Here is a 17,945-nt window from a genome sequence, read left to right as displayed (position 1 = left end):
GCAGGGCATACGCGGACACGAACGGCGATCCCTGGCGGCGTGGAAGGGAAGCCGGACGAAGTGGGGTCTCGCAGAGAGCTTGAAGCTGCGAAGGACGATGTAAGGTAGGGCGGAGGCGATGGCAAAGAGGGAGTGGAGCAGGGGAAGACGTGAAGAATGGGAGACGTGTTTCGCGAACCGCGGTCGACGAAGGGCCGTTGGAAGTGTCCGAATGCCCTCAAGAGCTTAATACCTCGGCAGGGTCAGTAGCCCAGCCCAGGTCGACCATACCTGAGGAGTCTATTCAGGTAGAACAATGCTTCATTTATGTTTGGCAACCCAATCCCGCGTCACCGTCTCGTTGAAATCGCCGAGGAACGTCTGTCGAATATCTCGAGGCATGTGTTGTCCAAGTGGCATGCCGAAAACGCCCAGCGAAGCTTCTGGAGTGCTTGATGGGGGCCCAAGACCAACCTCCTCCGACTTCTGGACTTCTGGGGAAAGGCCAAAGTTTCTGGTCTGCTCGCCTGATGGAAGGCGGAGAAATAAGAAGACTAAAAAACTAGAGACAGCAGACACACGTTGCAACGACCCCTGACCCCTGGGAGAATCGGCAAACGGCGCTGGGCATGCAAGGATACGTACCTCTCTCTCTCTCTCTCTCTCTCTCTCCGCCCGACAGGTGTGCGATGCGCCTTTCCCGCTTTGGCTTCCCTTCTTCTTCCCCTTCTTCTGCATGGCACCGGCGCACACACGGCGCCGTAGAAGCAGACCCCAGTGCTTCTACTGGCCTTCCCTTCGTGGATTTCCTTACGTGGCCAGGGCAGATCCGTGGGCGTAATGCATGCGCCATTGACCGAATCATTGCCACGGGAAACAGCGCACGGCACGCGAAACGCTGCGCCCATGACAGCGCATGGCCGCAGAAGCGCAGAAGCCAAGACGGCTGAGCCTCAATCGCGGACGCCATTGATTGCGACCAAGGTCTTTTGGGGGTATTACCGGTTCAAGCCGTGACGCTGGCAGCCATCGTGGCCATTGTGGCATCGTGAAAAATACGAACGGCTCGGAGGAGAAGCTGGGGGACCGGTAACGGAAACGAAAAAGGATATCTACCTTGCCATCGCGGGAAGAAACTCCAAACTCCAAACTGACTGGCGATCATCCGAGGGCCCCGATGCGCATTGCTGCCCGCCCTCAACGTGGAGCTTGGCGACTGACTAGCTTCCAATGCCGTCGAACCCGGGAGGGAACATGCTGGTTCGCTTACTCGGCGATGTCTCCAACACCCGAATCACTGGCGCACCTCTACCCGTACCACGCAATGCCAGCGTCGCCGTGTCGAGCGTGAGAACTTGGCGACTTGGCCTGATGATGTGTTGGGGTAGGTAAAGGGGGCCCCCCCGAGGGACCATCCAGATCTGGTCTTTTCGTCTCTGCTCGGCCAGGAGACGCATCCCCCCCGCCGCGACCATCGGTTCGTGCCAAGTTGGGTGGCTTGCACGCACTCGACGACCATCATCGGACTCGCAAGGGTTTGCAGCGCAAGCCATTGGCTGAGGTGGCCCTGAGAAGTGCCCCGAGCACAAACTTCATGGTCTGAGACCGCCCACGAGGCTGACGCTGCAAACCGGCGGTTGGCTGCACGTCTTTCTTGCATTGAACTGTTTCAATGGGATGACGGAAGACAGTCAACGTGCCTACCTAGTTGAGTAGAGATTGACCCAGGCGAGGGCGTGGCCCAAAGTGAGGCCGCGGCCAAGCTCATCAATGGTAACAAAGTACGCCTTGTGTTCAAATCATCAAGGCTTCCCATCGTCAACACCACATTGTTGGTCGGAGCAGGTGAGATGTTCTCTCGGCTGCCGGGTGCACATCACTTAAGCGGCAATGCTTGAAAGAGCCTCATGGTGAGATGGAATCATCACCCACGCCCTGCACTCTCATCATGTAATATCGCCTGTCGAGGACATTTTAACCTGACACATTGAGGATGAGACGCTCAGTGCCAAGATGGAAGCGTTTCTTCAATGCTATGCTTATGAATTGCATCACGTCGTTCCGGTCTTCGGAACCGCCACTCACCCCGCCCCCTCACCCGCCAGCCGAACATTCGGAATGCCCCGCCTCCGGCTTCTCTGCCCGAGGATCTCACCCCATCTCAGCTCCCGCGCGGGCGCCAATGCAACATTTGCAATCACGCATTCGCAGGACCCCTCACCTGGAAAGCTGACAAACTGCACTCCCCCCCCAAAGCGCCGCATCGGAAGCAGGTATCGAGCAGAAAACCCCCCATCACCATAAATTTACAGAGCTCACTTCCAGTCTTAACCAATGTCCATCCCCTCCATTGTCTCGAGACCTGCCTCATCAACCTTGACAAGACTCCCAAGACTCTTCCCCTCGACCCAAGCCCGCATCATCCCACCCCGCCGTCGCCAAGTACCACTCCCCTTCGTCGCATCACGAACCTCACAGTCACCCCGCCGCCCATTCCACACCTCGCCACCCCTCCGCCAATCCCTCTCCCCGGCCCCTCACTTCACAATGGCGTCCTCCATCCCGCAGACCATGAACGGCATCCGAATCTCCCGCAACGGCGGCATCGAGGTCCTCGAACACCACCCCGACCTCCCCGTGCCCACCCCTGCCGAGGGCCAGGTCCTCGTCCGCAACGCCTACGCCGGCATTAACTTCATCGACACCTACTTCCGCACGGGCCTCTACAAGGCCCCGCTGCCCATCACCCTCGGCCGCGAGGGCGCCGGCACCGTCGTCTCCGCCCACCCCTCCGTCGCCGGCTTCTCGCCCGGCGACCGCGTCGTCTACATGGGCAACTTTGGCTCCTACGCCGCCTACTCCGCCGTCCCCGCCGCCCAGCTCCTCCGCATCCCTGACGGCCTGTCCACCGAAAAGGCCGCCGCCGCCCTGCTGCAGGGGCTGACGGCCTGGACCTTTATCCACGAGGCCGGCGAGGTGAAGCCCGGCGACTGGGTCCTCGTCCACGCGGCCGCCGGCGGCGTCGGCCTGCTGCTCGTGCAGATGCTCCGCGCCGTCGGCGCAAAGGTCATTGGCACGACCAGCACCGACGACAAGTGCGCCCTCGCCAAGAAGAACGGCGCCGAGTGGGTCATCAACTCGCACTCGCAGAACCTCGTCGAGGAGGTCAAGAAGATTACGGGCGGCCACGGCGTCGACGCCATCTTTGACGGCGTCGGCAAGGCGACCTTTGACAGCGATTTAGAAATGGCGGCGCGCAAGGGCCGGGTGGTCGTCTTTGGCAACGCGGTGAGTTCCCCCTTGGACCGATTCATTGGCGGAGCGAGTGATGGGTTGCTAACATGAGACAGTCCGGCGCCGTGCCGCCGTTGGACATCTTCAAGCTCGTCCACAAGAACTTGAAGCTCACGCGCCCCGTGGTGAACAACTACACCGCCACGAGGGAGGAGCTGGAGAAGTACAGCACCGAGCTGTTCGACATGATCACCTCGGGCAAGCTCGAGATCGCCATCCACAAGGTTTACCCGCTGCAGGACGCCAAGTCGGCACACGCCGACATTGAGAGCCGCAAGACGACGGGCAAGCTGCTCCTCAAGCACGAATGAGTGGCTGCGACTGTATTTTAGAGCAAATAAGCAAGTAGCGATTCGGGCGATGCGGATTTTTTAGAAATCTTCAACTTTTTTTCTTCTTTTTCCATTAAAATATGCTCTATAGGATGGACGTCGTATCATGGCTTTCGCTGCGAATCGCACTAATTCTATCGTCTATAATGGACCACTCAAACTTTCTGCAAGATGTGGCCGACACAGCGATGTGGTTCTCATATTCCCCTCTTCAACCGCTGGTAGGCTTGGCGTTGGCGAGGAGCTCGGGGGGAGGGTCCTGACGGTAGCCCTTGGGGTTGTTGCTGACCCAGCGCCAGAGGTCCTCGCAGGCCTCCTCCAACGTCTTCTCCGTCTTCCAGCTGAGCTCCTTGTTGGCCAGGGTGGGGTTGGCCGTGAGATCCAGCACGTCACCCTGGCGTCTGGGAACAACCTCGTAGGGGAGGTCTCGGCCGACGACGTGGCTGAAGGCCTTGATTATCTCGAAGACGGTGCTGCCGCGGCCGGAACCCAGGTTCCAGGCCTTGACGCCGGGCTTGTTCTCGCGGAGGTAGTTGAGCGCGGCCAAGTGACCCTTGGCCAGGTCCACGACGTGGATGTAGTCGCGGATGGCGGTGCCGTCTCTTGAGGCGTAGTCTGGTCTTGTTAGTGCGAATTCCTCAATGCTGTCTGCCCATGTGTGTACATACCGTCACCGAAAACGAGCAGCTTCTCGCGCTCGCCCGTCGCGACCTTGCCAAGCAGAGGCAGCAGGTTGTAAGGGACACCCTGGGGGTCCTCGCCCATGAGGCCGGAAGGGTGAGCACCGCAGGGGTTGAAGTATCTCAGGAGAGCGCCGTTGAAGTGCTCAAAGGGCTTGCTGGCCTTCTTGAGCTTGTTGCGCTCGGCCTGGATGTGGTCGGTGATGATCTGCTCGACAAAGGCCTTGGTGTGGCCGTAGGTGTTGGTCGGGCCAATGGGGCAGTGCTCGGGGATGGGGATCATGTTCTCGAAGCGGGTGGCATCGCCGTAGACGGTTGCGGAGGAGGAGAAGACAATGTTGGGCACATTGTTGTCCGTCATGGCCTGAAGCAGGGCGACGGTGCCGCCAACGTTGACGCGGTAGTACTCGAGGGGAATCTCGCCCGACTCGCCGACAGCCTACGTGCGGCGCATTAGTTTTCGCCGAAGAACACGGGAGAGCGGAGGAGGGAGTCTACCTTGAGGGCGGCGAAGTGGATGACGCTGTCGATCTCGGGGTGCTTCTTGAAGATGGCATCGAGGCCGGCCTTGTCGGTAATGTCGACCTGGTAGAAGTGGGGGCGCTTGCCGCTCAGGAGCTCGATGCGGTCGACGGCGACCTTGGACGAGTTGTAGAGGCTGTCGACAATGACCACATCGTAGCCGTTCTGGAGCAGGGTGAGGGAGGTGAAGGAGCCAATGTAGCCGGTACCACTGCAAGCCACCAAGACGCGCGGTTAGCCATCGCGCGGTTCGTAGTGTTGCGCCAGCAGCGCCATGACAGCGGGAGTAGCTCGTGGACGGCAGCTGGGCTGCCAGAGCCCGTGGTGGTGTAGCTGGGGGGACGGTGGCTTACCCGGTAACCAAGACAGTTCCAACGGCCATTGTGAAGAAATTTGCAGGTGTCGATCGCAACTAGCTGAGGTGAGGGGTATTTGGGGGATGGGGGACGGCGAAAAGTCAAGGGATGCGATCCGACGGGGTATCAAGCTGGCGGGTTGAAGGAGCGCAAGACTGTTCTTTGGTTGCGGGAGAGAGAGCTTGAATACGAGACGGGACAAGCGGGATATATATCTGGTGACGGGACCAGAGGTGCAATGCAATGGTGGGAGCGACGGTCGCAATAACACAAGAGTAAACGGGGTCGTCTGTCTGTAACGTTCCGCCTTGGATGGTGAGTGGGTGAGAAATTGGCTCGGCCTGGCTGCGAGTGGTGTGCGTCCAGTCAAGTCGGCGGGTGTTCCTTGGTGCATCTGGGGCGATCTCGCAACGGCCAATCTGGCGGTCCAAATTGGAGGCGATGGCGGGGTCTCGCAGCGGGGGTGGCACCAATTTCAGGGCCTGTGGCTGGCTGCGGAGCTCAGTAATTTCATCAAGCCTCAAACGGTGGTGCGCTTGGTGACGGCGGCCACTTTGAAACTCGCAACGACCGGGGATGGCGGTGCCGTGGATCCTGATCTTCAGGACTGCGGACGGGCCGACAAGGTCCCTCTCAGCTCTCGACTCTCGACGCTTGGCTGCTTCCGCGCTTTCACGTGGGTTTGTGGTGAATACGGGGGACCACCTATTGTAAGGTACGGTACCGGTATGCATCGTGTTCTGACCAGTCGTTCAGACGAGTCGGATGGCGGGACCGATTGGGGGGGTGATGGATGATGGGCATGCCACTTGGTGGGGTGTTTGTTCGCCGCGGTTCCAGCCATGTTGGTCATCAGCCATCTTTGCGGCTAGTCTTCGCTGTTTGTTGGACCGACGATGCAATAAGCCGACCAGTCAAGCAAGCCTGTCTGGGTACGGTCCCTTGCCCTGCCAGAGCTTTCCATGCGTGCGCCAGCGAATGCTGCAGCCTGCATGCTTGTCATTGCGAATGAGTGTTTTCCCCAAGAAGACGAGCATCGCCTGGGTTCCTATGTGGACCGCTGTCGACTCGAATTCAAGATCAAAGCCCAGGCTTGAGCGCAGGCGTTACTCTCCGAGTTGCCATCAATGCTTCTGCTCTGCACCAGCAGTGCTGGCCGAGCCGAGTCTGGGCGCATAGAGCGTTTGTGTACATCGTGCCTCCAGGGCACCTGCGCGATTTCAATGGCAGAGTAAAACAAGTCTGTCCTGTCAGTAATCGAAATGATGGACCTCTCTCTCTCTCTCTCTCTCTCTCTCCAGGATGGGTCGACAAATGGAGGTGGGGCTGGAAAACAACGTGGATCAGTCTGTGACGTACCTCCATGTTGGTCTAGATTTCAGCTCGAGAAATGAGGCCTCAGGTTGATAAGTCCATATCGACTCGTTCGTTCGTCTAGAGAAGGTCACGTGGTCGCAAGCCGGTCGGAGATGGCTTACCTAAGGTTTGCGCTTATGTAAGGGCTTAGACTTGCGCGGCGCGTAAAGCTGGTCGACCGCCGCAGCGCGGGCACCAAGGCGCGTGGGCAACGGACACGCTTCTGGTCCGTGCACCCGGCCCCGGCTGGCGGTTGCATTGGCGGTTGGCGGTGGCAGACCGTCCGTCGCGAAAACATTCCAAAGGTGCGATGCTCCCCGAGGCGAACGCTTTCAAGACCAGAACAAAGACTCAACAACCCCTCGAAACGCCCCCTTGCCTTGCCTCTTTGCTGTCGCGGGCTGTTGCTCTACACACCCGACAACCCAATTGACCCGCCGACCCTGCAACGGCAGCCCGCATTCTTTCTTATTCCCCTCCCCATTCATCCATCCGACGCGCGCGTGTGGGCGCGACTTGTGCCAGGCAAAGATGGTCGTTGCGGCCAGGGACCGCTCCTCCGATCTTTGTTGACAACCGCCTCCCTCCCTTCCCGATCCGGCGGGGCAGACGCTCTGGAATAGCTTCACTTCAAGTGATTCACGCCTTGGGGTTTTGAGTTCCCGCAACCGTTTACCTGCAGCTGTCACAGAGGCGCATTCAATACCCCCCATCGACCTCACCGCAATCCTTTCGCACCTCTTCCTTTGGTCACCGCCTCCATTGTCGCCTAACATAGCCTTCATGACCATTTACATCTCCCATTGTTGACGATACAAAGACCCTCGAAGTGCAACAAACAGCTTTACTCGGACTCTTTACAATATAGTGCATGTCCACCCAAACAATACTAATGTGAGTTGAGTCTTGTCAGTCTCGTCATTCATCCCTCCTTCCTTTCCCAAATGCTCTTTCTCATCGCGCCTGCCGTCTGTAAGCCGAGCCTTATCTGTGTGAATTTCTCATGATCTCAGACTACCTTGCCCTTCTCACCCCCTCTCTTCCTCCTTCATCCCACCTTGCATCAGATTCACTCATCTCCTTCCTCATCCCATCTCAAGACCTTACCCATCTTGCGGGGTTGAGTATTTCTCATAAAATACTCAACCTTTCGTCCCATCACCCCGCTCATCAATCTTGCAGACCTTTATCCGTCACGTTGCGCCAAGATGCCTCCAAAACGAAGAGTCCGTGGCGACGACGATGATATGTCCATCATATCACGAGGCGGTGCTGCCGTCACATCCAACCTGCCTCCGCTGGCTTCGCGACTGGACACATCATATGGGTCTGCACCGTCGACTGCTTTGCGCAATACCCGACGAGGTCAGAGGCGTGATCTGCAGGCGATCATCAAGGAAACACTTCACGACAGCGACGACCCTGATGATCCCGGAGATCCGGACGACGACGATGATGACGAAGAAGACGACGACATTGATGATGTTGACGGCCGTAGTGAGCGCAGCAGAAGCGTCAAAAGCGACCACCCACCACCTATGAACTCACCGAGTCCTAAGCCAATCCCACAGTCGAGACCTGCACGCAAAGCGCAGCCAGCTCCCGATCCTAGTCCGGACCCGGACCCGGGCTTCGAGCCTGACTTTGGCCCGGGACGAGAATCGTCCGAGTCGCCCGATCCGCTGAGGGACCCGTCCCCGGATCCGACCCTTGTTCAGAGCCCATCAAGAAATCGGTTTCCAGCCAGAACCGGTAAGTGCAGCCACCGGCGGCCCATCCCGTCTGGCATTGCCACGGTCTCACTTCCCTTGCCCCTTGCTAAATCCCGTCTCAGCCCCGCCGGTCGAACGTCCTATATTCCATCAAGCCGCACCTGCCACTCGTCAACGAGTTTTACCTGATGTGGTTCCCCCTCGAGGCCCGAGTCCATCGCGTCAGCAACCTTTAACACAAGCAGCTGGTGCAAAAGCCCTTGCGCCATCAGCTCCAACCGGCCAAGGTCTCTCTCCATCCAGAGGCACTCTTCTGGCTGCCAGCTCGCGGTCCGTCTTTGCGCGCGCCATCTCCGAGGAGTCTGGCTCGCAACATCAGGGGCAGCGATCAAGAGAGCCTCCGGAGCCAACGCCTACGCCCGACTCAATTCGCACTTTTGGCCAGGAGAGCTCGCTATTTGGGGGAGCCGACATCGGATCGCCTCCATCTCGTCGTCCCCGCTCGCCCGAGGAGGTAGAAGAATCTCCTTTCCGATCGATGCCGCCACGTAGCAACCAGGCCGACCGGTTACGGGGACCAGTACAAGACCCCATCAGTGAGGTCGTCCATCGGCCTGAACCACCAGACTGGCCCAGAGAGAACGCCACACGACCACCCCCGCCGGAGCCACCCAGTACACCACCCGCGCAACGTTTCCGGATCCAGAGTGAGTCTCCATACGAGTCACCGGCACGGTCTATTGCACGTCGCTCCATGACTAGAGAATCATCTCGCTCCAATGCTACGTCGCGTCAACTCTCGGCGGATGCTGCTTCACCTTCACCGGCCACCAGGTCAAGTTCAGCACGTCCATCAAACCATGCTGTTGAGGACGCGCCGGGTACCGACCCGATTTTGCCACGCCCAGTCAACCATGTCTACGAGGAGACGTCTGCTGCCAGGCCAAGTTTGACAGGTCCATCGAACAAAGTCATCAAAGACCCGTCCCATCTCGATTTTGTATCTCGTTCTCGTCTCTCACCCCGCCGACCACCGCAACAAGCCGACCCTGGCCCAGCCCAGCGACTTATGCCACGGCCCGCTGTCAACGGCAAATCGGCACCAACCCGCCGTTTACTGAACGATCCGCCATTTATCAATGCCGTAGCCCCGCGTCCCGGAGGGATTGAGAACCACTCGATACGGCCCTCTATAGCCAGACGTCTCATCGAGGAAAAGGACAGTCGCCCAGCAGTCAGGCAGAGCGGGTCGGGCCTGTTTGACTCTGACATGCGAGAAAAGGTCCGGCAAGAGCGGGAGCAAGAAAATGCGCAACAGGAAGCTCTTCGGAAGGAGCGCAATGCTCGCTTGCAAGCGTGGCCGCGAATCTATAACACGGTGTACAGCTGGACGCACGCCCCTCGCCCGGACAGCCCACCTCCCAGAGACGAAGACTCTGACGGCTATGATAATCCCATTGGAGCTCCGCAACAGGTTCCTTTGAGCGAGTCCTCGTGGTCAACGTGGATTCTGTTCAAGCTTGCCGATTCTTGTGTGGACATTCTCAACTTCCTTTTTTCGCCTCGTTCATGGCACATCAAGGCATTGCTCGGTATCCTGCTTGTCTCTCTTCTTGGATGGGGCGCCATGACAGGGCTCAGATCGGCTCCCGCTCTAGGACTGGGCGGCGTCCAGTGGTACGGTTTATCAGATATCTCTCACAATCTTGGGCAGTTTGTACCGTTGTGGATGTCGCGGCCGACTACGGTGTTCAGCGACGAAGACAAGAGGGAATTCACCCGGCAACAACGCAACCATGAATATGAACTCACAAAGTTAGCCAAGGCCAGCAAACTCCACGGTGGCTCATTATCACGACTGGAGGAGATTGTGCCTAAAATTGTCCACATGAAACTGGACAAGCATGGGCGACCTATCGTAGGGGAAGAGTTCTGGCATGCCTTGCGTGACCTGATGAAGAGCGACAACGAAATATTGACCATGGACAGAGGTCACGGCGGCTATCACTTTATCTCGGAAGAGCACTGGCGAGCAATCCGGGACAGGCTCAAGAAGGATCCCGTATACCAGAGTGCCGCGTCTCCAGCGGCGCCCGGACCCTCGGCCGCTGAGATTGAGAACATTGCCCAAACTAAGTTCGACAAGTCTTGGGAGAAGTGGCTTAGGACGAACGATAAGCAGGTGGCCAAAATTCTCGAACCCGCCTTTTCAACGTCCATTCCGGATAAGATCGGGAAGGACCTCGAGTACAAGATCGAAAAAATCGTCAAAGATCGGTTCAAGGACAAGGAGACAAAGGACGTTGTGGTCACGCGTAATGAGTTCATCCGCCATCTCAAGAGCGAGTTTGCCATCCACCGTAACGAGGTCAAGGCCGAAGCCCAGGAGCTGCAGAAGAAGCTAGAGCACTACATCAACGACGCCGTCAAGTCCGCCTCGGAAAAAACCCCGCCTGCCGGAGTTTCTCGTTCCGAAATGATCCAGGTTGTTGACAGCATGGTGCGCCAGGCAATTGCAAATGCTGGATTAGAGGCTCTCGCTCAAGGCAAGATCGGGGCCACTTGGGACCGGGAACTCCGACACCAAGTCAATTTCCTCGGCCGTCACACTGGTGTCATCATTGATGACTCGGCAACTACCCCCGATTACGACCCTCCTGTCAAAGGAAAGATCTGGAGTTCTACCTGGTTCAAGGGGACGCAGCGAGACCGGAAGCCCGTGCCTGCATCCGCTACTCTGTGGAACTGGGAGGACGAAGGCGACTGCTGGTGCGGCAAGGTGATCGTCGACAAGAGCGGAGTAGAGCTTGGTGTCCGTGTCGGCTACCTCCTTGGCCACGAGATCATTCCGCAACACGTCGTGGTCGAACACATCCTGCCCGGTGCTACGCTGGACCCCAATGCCAGGCCCAAGGAAATCGATGTGTTGGCCTACATTACCGAGATCAACACTCGCAGCCGTGTCAAGGACTTTGCTGCCGCTCACTTCCCCAGCAGCAAGATCGTTCTCTCCGACGGCTGGGTCAGGATCGGCCACTTCACGTACGAAAGCAGCGACGCGCTGAATGGGGTGTACGTACACAAGCTCAGCCCCGAGTTGGTATCTCTGGGAGCTGTTACGGATCAGATTGTCCTCCAGATGGTCAGCAACTATGGTTCGGACCACACGTGCTTGTACAGAGCGCGCCTCTACGGCGAGAAGCGCTCTTGATTTTCGTCGCACGCGTCTCTGGTGGAGAGGGTAGGAGGCATGGTCGGTAATATTCATTTGGCATCGGGCGTTAGCAGCCATTGCATTCGGCTTCAACAGGACTTTGGAGTGGGCTCTCAATGGACGGACCCGCCAGAATCGGTTTTCAGCATTTAGGGAAGAAAGGGATGAAAACACATTTTTTTTGGCGTTCGGGGTTGACGATACCCCCCTGGGCTTCTTTCAATGCGGCAGTTCTTAGGTGGAAAGAGAGCGGTTTTTTTAAAAGGCACAACGTTATCTACATTTCGCTTTCCTGATGACAGTGACTGATGCATCCCAAAGTTGCTCCCAAAAATGACAATTACTTTTTTGTTCCGCCTCCGTGTGGGGTATCTATCTAGTTCAACAATCCGGAAGCCAGGGCCTCGAGGTCCTCCAACGTCTCGGGCTCGCGGTCGATTTCGAGCACCTTGCCGCCCTTCTTGGCCTTCTTCTTCTTCTCCCTCTCCTCGTCCGAGTCGTCCTGGAACCACTTCTTGGGCTTCTTCTTGGGCCTCTCGTCCTCGCTGCCGCTGTCGCCGCCCGCCCCGCCGGCGATCGGCAGCGACCGCAGCAGCGCCAGGGGGTCCTCGCCTTCGTCGTCGCCGCCAGCCACCTGCGGGCCCTCGACGAGCCTGGGCGCCCCCTCGCCGCGCTCCTCGGCCTCCCTCGCCTTGCGCTTGAGCCTCTTCTCCTTGAGGCGCTCCTTGGCGGCCGCCTTATCGTCGATGTCGGCCTCCTTGACGCGCGCCGCCTCGTTCGTGACGAACTTTTGCCGCAGCTCCTCCGCGGGGCCCTCCTTGACGAAGTCATCCTCGTTCTGCAGCTCGTAGATCTGGTGCGCGTTGCCGTCCTCGTCGAAGACGAGCTTCTGCCCGCGGCCCTTGAACTTGAGCATCTTCTTCTTGGACTGCAGCGCCTTCTCGCGGCGCTTCGAGTCGACGATGAACTGCTGGTCGCCGTAGGAGATGACCTTGGCCTTGGAGCCGGGCGCGTTGGCGGATTCGGCGTCGAGCTCGTCGTTGCCGAGGACGCGCTTGACGGACAAAAAGTCGTCGTTGTCGTCGCCGCCGCCGGCCGCGGCTCCCGTGCCGCCCGTGACTTCGTCGCCGTTCGCCACGAGCTTGGTGTAGTGGCCAGACAGGACGTCCTGGTTCGTACGCTCGAACATGCGGTCGTACTTTGTCCTGACCTCGGGCTTCTTGGGCTTCTTGGGCGCGTCCGGGTCCTCCTCGTCGGAATCCTCGTCGCTCGACATGCCCTTGCGCGGCGCGTTCTTGACCTTCTTGATGTCCTCGCCCTTGCGCAGCTTGATCTGCGGCGCTCCGGGGAGTCCGAGGCTGGCGGCGTAGGCGTCGAGGTCGAGCTTGTCGAACTTGAAAACCTCCTTGTCCTTCTGCAGGTAGACCGAGCGGACGTAGCTGATGAAGGCCTTTTGGCCGAGGTACTTGAGATCCGGGTTCTGGAAGCACATGCTTTGCAGCTGGTTCGTGATGCTCTTCTTCTTGCTCTCCTTGACGGTGATCTTCTGGATGGGCACCTTCTTCGCCTCGAGACGCTTGAGCATGCCTGCCTCCTCGCTTGGGTCCATGAAGAGCACCGCCTTGCCGTTCCGCTCGTACCGCGCCGTCCGGCCGACGCGGTGGATGTAGGTGTCGGCGTCTTCAGGGCAGTCGACCTGGACGACCCAGTCGACGGCGGGGAAGTCGACACCACGGGCCACGACGTCGGTGGCAAACAGACACGAGTGGTTGGCGTCGGCGAAGCGCTTCGTGATCTCCATACGCTGCAGCTGCTTCTGCTTGCCCAGCAGATGCAGCAGGGGGATACCGGGCTGCAGGTGCCTCATGCTCTCGTAGGCGAAGCGGACCTGCTTGCCCGAGGAGAAGAAGACGATGATCTTGCTCCGCAGGTTCGCTTTGATGAAGCCGAAAAGGGTGTCGAGTTTCTCGTGTAGCGGTGTGATGATGTAGTGCTGCTGCAGGTTCTTGGGCGTCGATTCCTCGTGCACCGAGACGTATTCGGGGTCCTTGAGACTCAGACGTGCCAGGTCGGAGATCTTCTTGCTTTGCGTCGCGCTGAAGAGCAGCGTCTGCCTCGTGGCGGGGAGATGCTCGACCAATGCGTCGACGGCCGACTGGAAGCCCATGTCCATGATGCGATCGGCCTCGTCCAGCACCAGGATCTGCAGGTTATCCACGTCGAACCCCGCTGTCTGGTCGAGGTGCTGCAGCATACGGCCCGGCGTGCAGACGAGGATGTTCATCTTGGACAGGCGCTCGGCTTCCTCTTTCAGGCTCTTGCCGCCGATGACCAGGCCGGCCGAGAAGTTGTGGTTGCGGCCGACCTTGCGCAGGACCTCGAAGATCTGGGCGGCCAGCTCGCGGGTTGGGGAGATGATGAGGGCGCCGAGGCCATCGTATTCAGTCCATCGCGCGCGGTAGAGCTTCTCCAGGACGGGGATGACGAAGGCCAGCGTCTTGCCGCTGCCCGTCTTGGCGGCGCCGAGGATGTCGGAGCCCTTGAGGGCGAGGGGCACGGCGCGGGACTGGATGTCGGTGAGGGTCTCGAAGTGGGATTTGTCCAGGCCGCTTTTGGTCGCTTCGCAGAGGGGGAGGTCGGAGAAGTTTTTGTATTCGCTCTTGGGGTCCTGTTGGCGCAGGCGCGGTCAGTAAAGCCATCGATCGCACGGGAAGCTTCAAGCACGGAAGGCTGCGAAAGGTGCACACTTACAAAGTCGGCGACGGCCTTCTCGAGTTGTTCGATGGTCTGCAGTTGCTGCTTGCGCTTTTCGAGTTTCGTATCCCTCTTGAGGGTCTTGGGCTGCTTCTTCCCGGGTCCCTTTGCGGGAGCCTTCGTGGGGGTAGCCATTTTCGCGCGGTATGTGTCGAGGTCACACGATATTGGTATTCGTCGGATTCCCAAAGTTTCTCTGGAGGCGGCGCTGGTAAATTTTTTGGCGTCTCGCTGCTGCGGTGGAGAAGAAAGCTCGGCATTCGGCGATAGGGGGCGCCGTGGTGGGGTAGTGAAGCCGAGAGCCCATGTCACGGCTGGCGCCAGGTGTTCACTCAAGTTCCTCGTCAACCTGCAAGTGAAGCCGAGACAGCTTCCACAGCACAATCTGAACCCTCGGTTGACAGAAGCCACTTGATAGTGTCTTGTCGCCCCGGTATCTACAGGAGGTCACAGAATTAAAGAAAAGGATGGTTAAGAATGCAGCAGAGAAGAAGGGAAGGGCAATGGGGTGTCTGGTACTCGGCTTGTCATTTGTGCCTTGCTATTAACCGCTATCCCTCTCACTAATACGCTGTAGATAGTCAACAGGCGTCTGCTTTAATTCACAATGACTGTCAACACTTTGCCCGTCTACAACCACAACATACGACAGCTGCACCCAGACCGGCTTCAAATTTTTGAGACCTGTCTGTTAGTTTCGATCTTCCACCGCCTCTAAGCGTCAATCGAGTCATGACAGGATTGCCATGCGGTAATCGTGACTCGATTCCCAGCCGCCTAAGGTCCACAGTGAGAGGGTGAGGCGCCATATCTGCAGGAACTCAATCGCGACAAGTTTGACAATTACAAAACATCCTTCAGCCATCTGGTTCTTGCAACGTTTAGTGTAAAGGTTATGGTTTTTGGTGGTAGGAATGCTAAGCGCTAAAGTAGCCGCACGTTCGGTTCGTGCATGATCCGGAATGATAGTGCCTGACGGAGGCTGATGGATCTAGGGACTCTATCCACCAATTCGATCTAGCGTTGGTGATCGGCATTCGAACAAGGCCTCGGAAGGAACTGGAGAAAGGCGAACGTTTGGCCGGACTAACAACTAGCATTCACTTTCATTCACTTCCAAAGTGTACGGGAAACACGGAAGATCTTCAATGCTCTGAATGGTCTGATAGATATATAATAACGGTCATATCATAGAGATACAGTCTTCATCGACCGTTCCCCGCTTCACGCTTTCAAGCAACTCCTCTTGATATTTCACTCTCTCCTTTAGAATCCATCATACTTGATATTAGCATAACAATGCAAATATTCCTTATTTCATTAGGGGTCCTTCCTTTTGTCTCATGTTTTCCAAGCCACGCTAATGTCGGCACTAAGTCCCTTATGCCAACTGCATTTTCACACAAGCTGTCCAAGTATGGGATCAACGATCAGTCTCTACTGAAGCCCAGCCACTTCACATGGGCCCCACCAGGTCCCGAAGATCGTGAGTCCCCCATTGTTCGTGCTCCACGTCCTTTTCACTGATGGTGTTTCTCAGTACGAGCCCCTTGTCCAGGATTAAACACTCTCGCCAACCATGGTTTTATCCCACATGATGGCCGGGAAATCACACTTGACATTGTCCAAAAGGGGTTTAAAGATGCTATGAACATCGACGAGGAGTTATCTGGTGCGGCTTTCAAGCCAGCCCTGGACTTGAACCCCGGCGCATCGGTATGGGCTTCCCTGCTCTGACACAAACGAGGAAGAAACACTTCAATGAAATGTTTTGGCCTTGGTAGTTTCTTTCGACTTCGTTGGAGTCATCACCCAACGAACCACAGCTGACTTGACTCGTAGTTTATCAACCTGGATATGCTCAATAAGCACAACTTCATAGAGCACGACGGTAGTCTTTCTCGCCGCGACATGTACTTCGATCCATCCAACCGCTTTGACAAAATAACATTCGACGCATTCATGAGCTATTTCGGAGACGCGGCGACAATCAACATTACCACCATCTCTAACGCCCGAGCCAGGCATGCACTGGAGATGAGTCGGGTGAATCCTAACTTCACTCTTCCACAGTCTAAAATACCAGCAGCGACGGGCGAATGTGCCTTCCTGCTGACCATCTTTGGCTCTCCCGAGACCCCCGTAGCAAACAGATCATACGTCGATTTCTTTTTCCGTAAGTTTTGAGTTTCGATGTCTGAACCTGTCGAGCAAAAGCTAACTGCTAAAGGCAACGAGCGCTTGCCAGTCCAGCTTGGTTGGGCTCCGGGTGATACTCCTATCACCCTTTCACCCACCATAATGCAAATCGCCAACGACATTGCCGCGCAGACTCCCTCTGATGTACCTTTGACCTATGAAGCTAAGGACTCGCAACAACGTCGGGGGATGTCATTCAGGCACATGTAGCGGCATGAAATCTTATGCTAGCAGTTCGCGTATACCTCTTCTACAGTGCTGACAACATCGTTACTTTGACGAAAAGTGATTCAACAATGAACCATATCATCATTTTCTTTAAAAACGCCTATGCTGCATTGGCCTTTTCTATGGATCCCATTGCTTGCACACTAGCCCACATATGTTTGCGGTAAAAGGACTCGGATCCTTAACTGCCATCGACCTACAATGTCTCGACTGTTACGAATGTTGATGCCAATGTTCCCCGAGTGCCTTGAGTGTAGTGACGTTTTCAGTGGTTGAGCTTTGTGAAATCACGACATAATGACCGTCATGTGCCTTCCTGAGAGCTTTGCATTCGGCTCGCAACCTAGTCTAGACTTCTGTCACCAACAAAATAGAACCTATGTCTTTGTACCCATTCCGCATTGGTTTTATCTGCCGATAGCGATGGTCATTTTACGTCACTTTAGTCCACGACATAAAAAAGCGGTTAGGCATCTGACCAACACCGTTATCGAGGCTGAACCGTCGCCTTAGGTATATGTATCACCCGAAACAAGTGTGGGTTCCGAAGAACCCTTACAGATTGCTTTGTTGGAGACCATCAGAACCTCCCGAGATGTCGTTTACCTGAGACGCGTCAAAAAACAGCGAATCTAGGATCCGATCCTGCGACTATTGTGTCGGAGCGTAGCCCACTCTGCATGCCAAGGGCTCGATGGGCCTGTTTTTTCAATCGAAGCTGGAGGTTGTTTAGCGGTGACCCGTTGCTGAGCTCAAGCCTCAAGCCCTGGTCGTTCAAGATAACTCGCCAAACAAGAGCCAATCGACTTCGGGCTGGGCTTTTGAGACAAGCATGGGTGAATTGGTCGGCAACAGAGTATCACTTGCCCTTTCAATCGTGGGCCCAAAGAGAAGCTGTCGCTTAAATCTCATTGTGCTAGCGCTTACCGGCAATGAAACGCTGATTTTGACTTGCCAAGGTGCTAGTTCCATCCATGCCAGCTCAATACAAGTCGAGTATATCATCACTGCATGGTCAGCTATGTAAGCATCCAACAAACGTACTGCTCACCATGCATACAAGGCCAGGGTGGGAAAACCCGCCCGAAGACGCAGACTCACCTCGCTTTCTGCATACTAGGGTGGTAAAGCCAAGCCAATCTTTGCCTTCGGGCTTGGGGCCTCCTTTAAGCTACGTCTTGGAATCGTGCCGATGTCATCCTATAGCACCGACGCTATCTCAACCACGCTTATGCAGATTCGCCCCGCGGCCATCAAATTCGACTTAAAAACTTGTCTTCCCCGATATGTAACGTATATGTGGGTATTGTGTGGGTTCT

At 56.8% G+C, this 17,945-nt stretch overlaps 5 protein-coding genes across 5 annotated transcripts; 3 read left to right on the top strand and 2 right to left on the bottom strand.

The window, feature by feature from the left end:
• Nucleotides 1-2,526: 2,526 nt before the first annotated feature.
• On the top strand, nucleotides 2,527-3,584 carry ColSpa_05430 (putative ran guanine nucleotide release factor; the record flags this gene model as incomplete). Its single annotated transcript, XM_049271642.1, has 2 exons — nucleotides 2,527-3,267; nucleotides 3,330-3,584. 2 exons carry the CDS (start codon nucleotides 2,527-2,529, stop codon nucleotides 3,582-3,584), a joined length of 996 nt encoding a protein of 331 aa, XP_049127599.1.
• A 232-nt stretch (nucleotides 3,585-3,816) lies between these two features.
• On the bottom strand, nucleotides 3,817-5,189 carry ColSpa_05428 (UDP-glucose 6-dehydrogenase; the record flags this gene model as incomplete). Its single annotated transcript, XM_049271640.1, has 4 exons — nucleotides 3,817-4,220; nucleotides 4,274-4,508; nucleotides 4,760-5,018; nucleotides 5,161-5,189. The coding sequence occupies 4 exons, from the start codon at nucleotides 5,187-5,189 to the stop codon at nucleotides 3,817-3,819; spliced, it is 927 nt and encodes a 308-aa protein (XP_049127597.1).
• Nucleotides 4,260-5,140, top strand: ColSpa_05429 (uncharacterized protein; the record flags this gene model as incomplete). The annotated part of the gene is made up of 2 exons (XM_049271641.1): nucleotides 4,260-4,512; nucleotides 4,743-5,140. The coding sequence occupies 2 exons, from the start codon at nucleotides 4,260-4,262 to the stop codon at nucleotides 5,138-5,140; spliced, it is 651 nt and encodes a 216-aa protein (XP_049127598.1).
• A 4,312-nt stretch (nucleotides 5,190-9,501) lies between the features above and the next one.
• Nucleotides 9,502-11,442, top strand: ColSpa_05427 (uncharacterized protein; the record flags this gene model as incomplete). Its single annotated transcript, XM_049271639.1, has 1 exon — nucleotides 9,502-11,442. One exon carries the CDS (start codon nucleotides 9,502-9,504, stop codon nucleotides 11,440-11,442), a length of 1,941 nt encoding a protein of 646 aa, XP_049127596.1.
• Nucleotides 11,443-11,821: 379 nt separating this feature from the next.
• Nucleotides 11,822-14,334, bottom strand: ColSpa_05426 (ATP-dependent RNA helicase dbp-4; the record flags this gene model as incomplete). Its single annotated transcript, XM_049271638.1, has 2 exons — nucleotides 11,822-14,113; nucleotides 14,197-14,334. The coding sequence occupies 2 exons, from the start codon at nucleotides 14,332-14,334 to the stop codon at nucleotides 11,822-11,824; spliced, it is 2,430 nt and encodes an 809-aa protein (XP_049127595.1).
• Between the last annotated feature and the right edge of the window lie 3,611 nt (nucleotides 14,335-17,945).

This window comes from Colletotrichum spaethianum (genome assembly GCF_022836535.1).
Source record: "Colletotrichum spaethianum MAFF 239500 DNA, contig12, whole genome shotgun sequence".
NCBI classification, from domain to species: domain Eukaryota; kingdom Fungi; phylum Ascomycota; class Sordariomycetes; order Glomerellales; family Glomerellaceae; genus Colletotrichum; species Colletotrichum spaethianum.
This window is presented reverse-complemented; position numbering and strand designations above follow the sequence as displayed.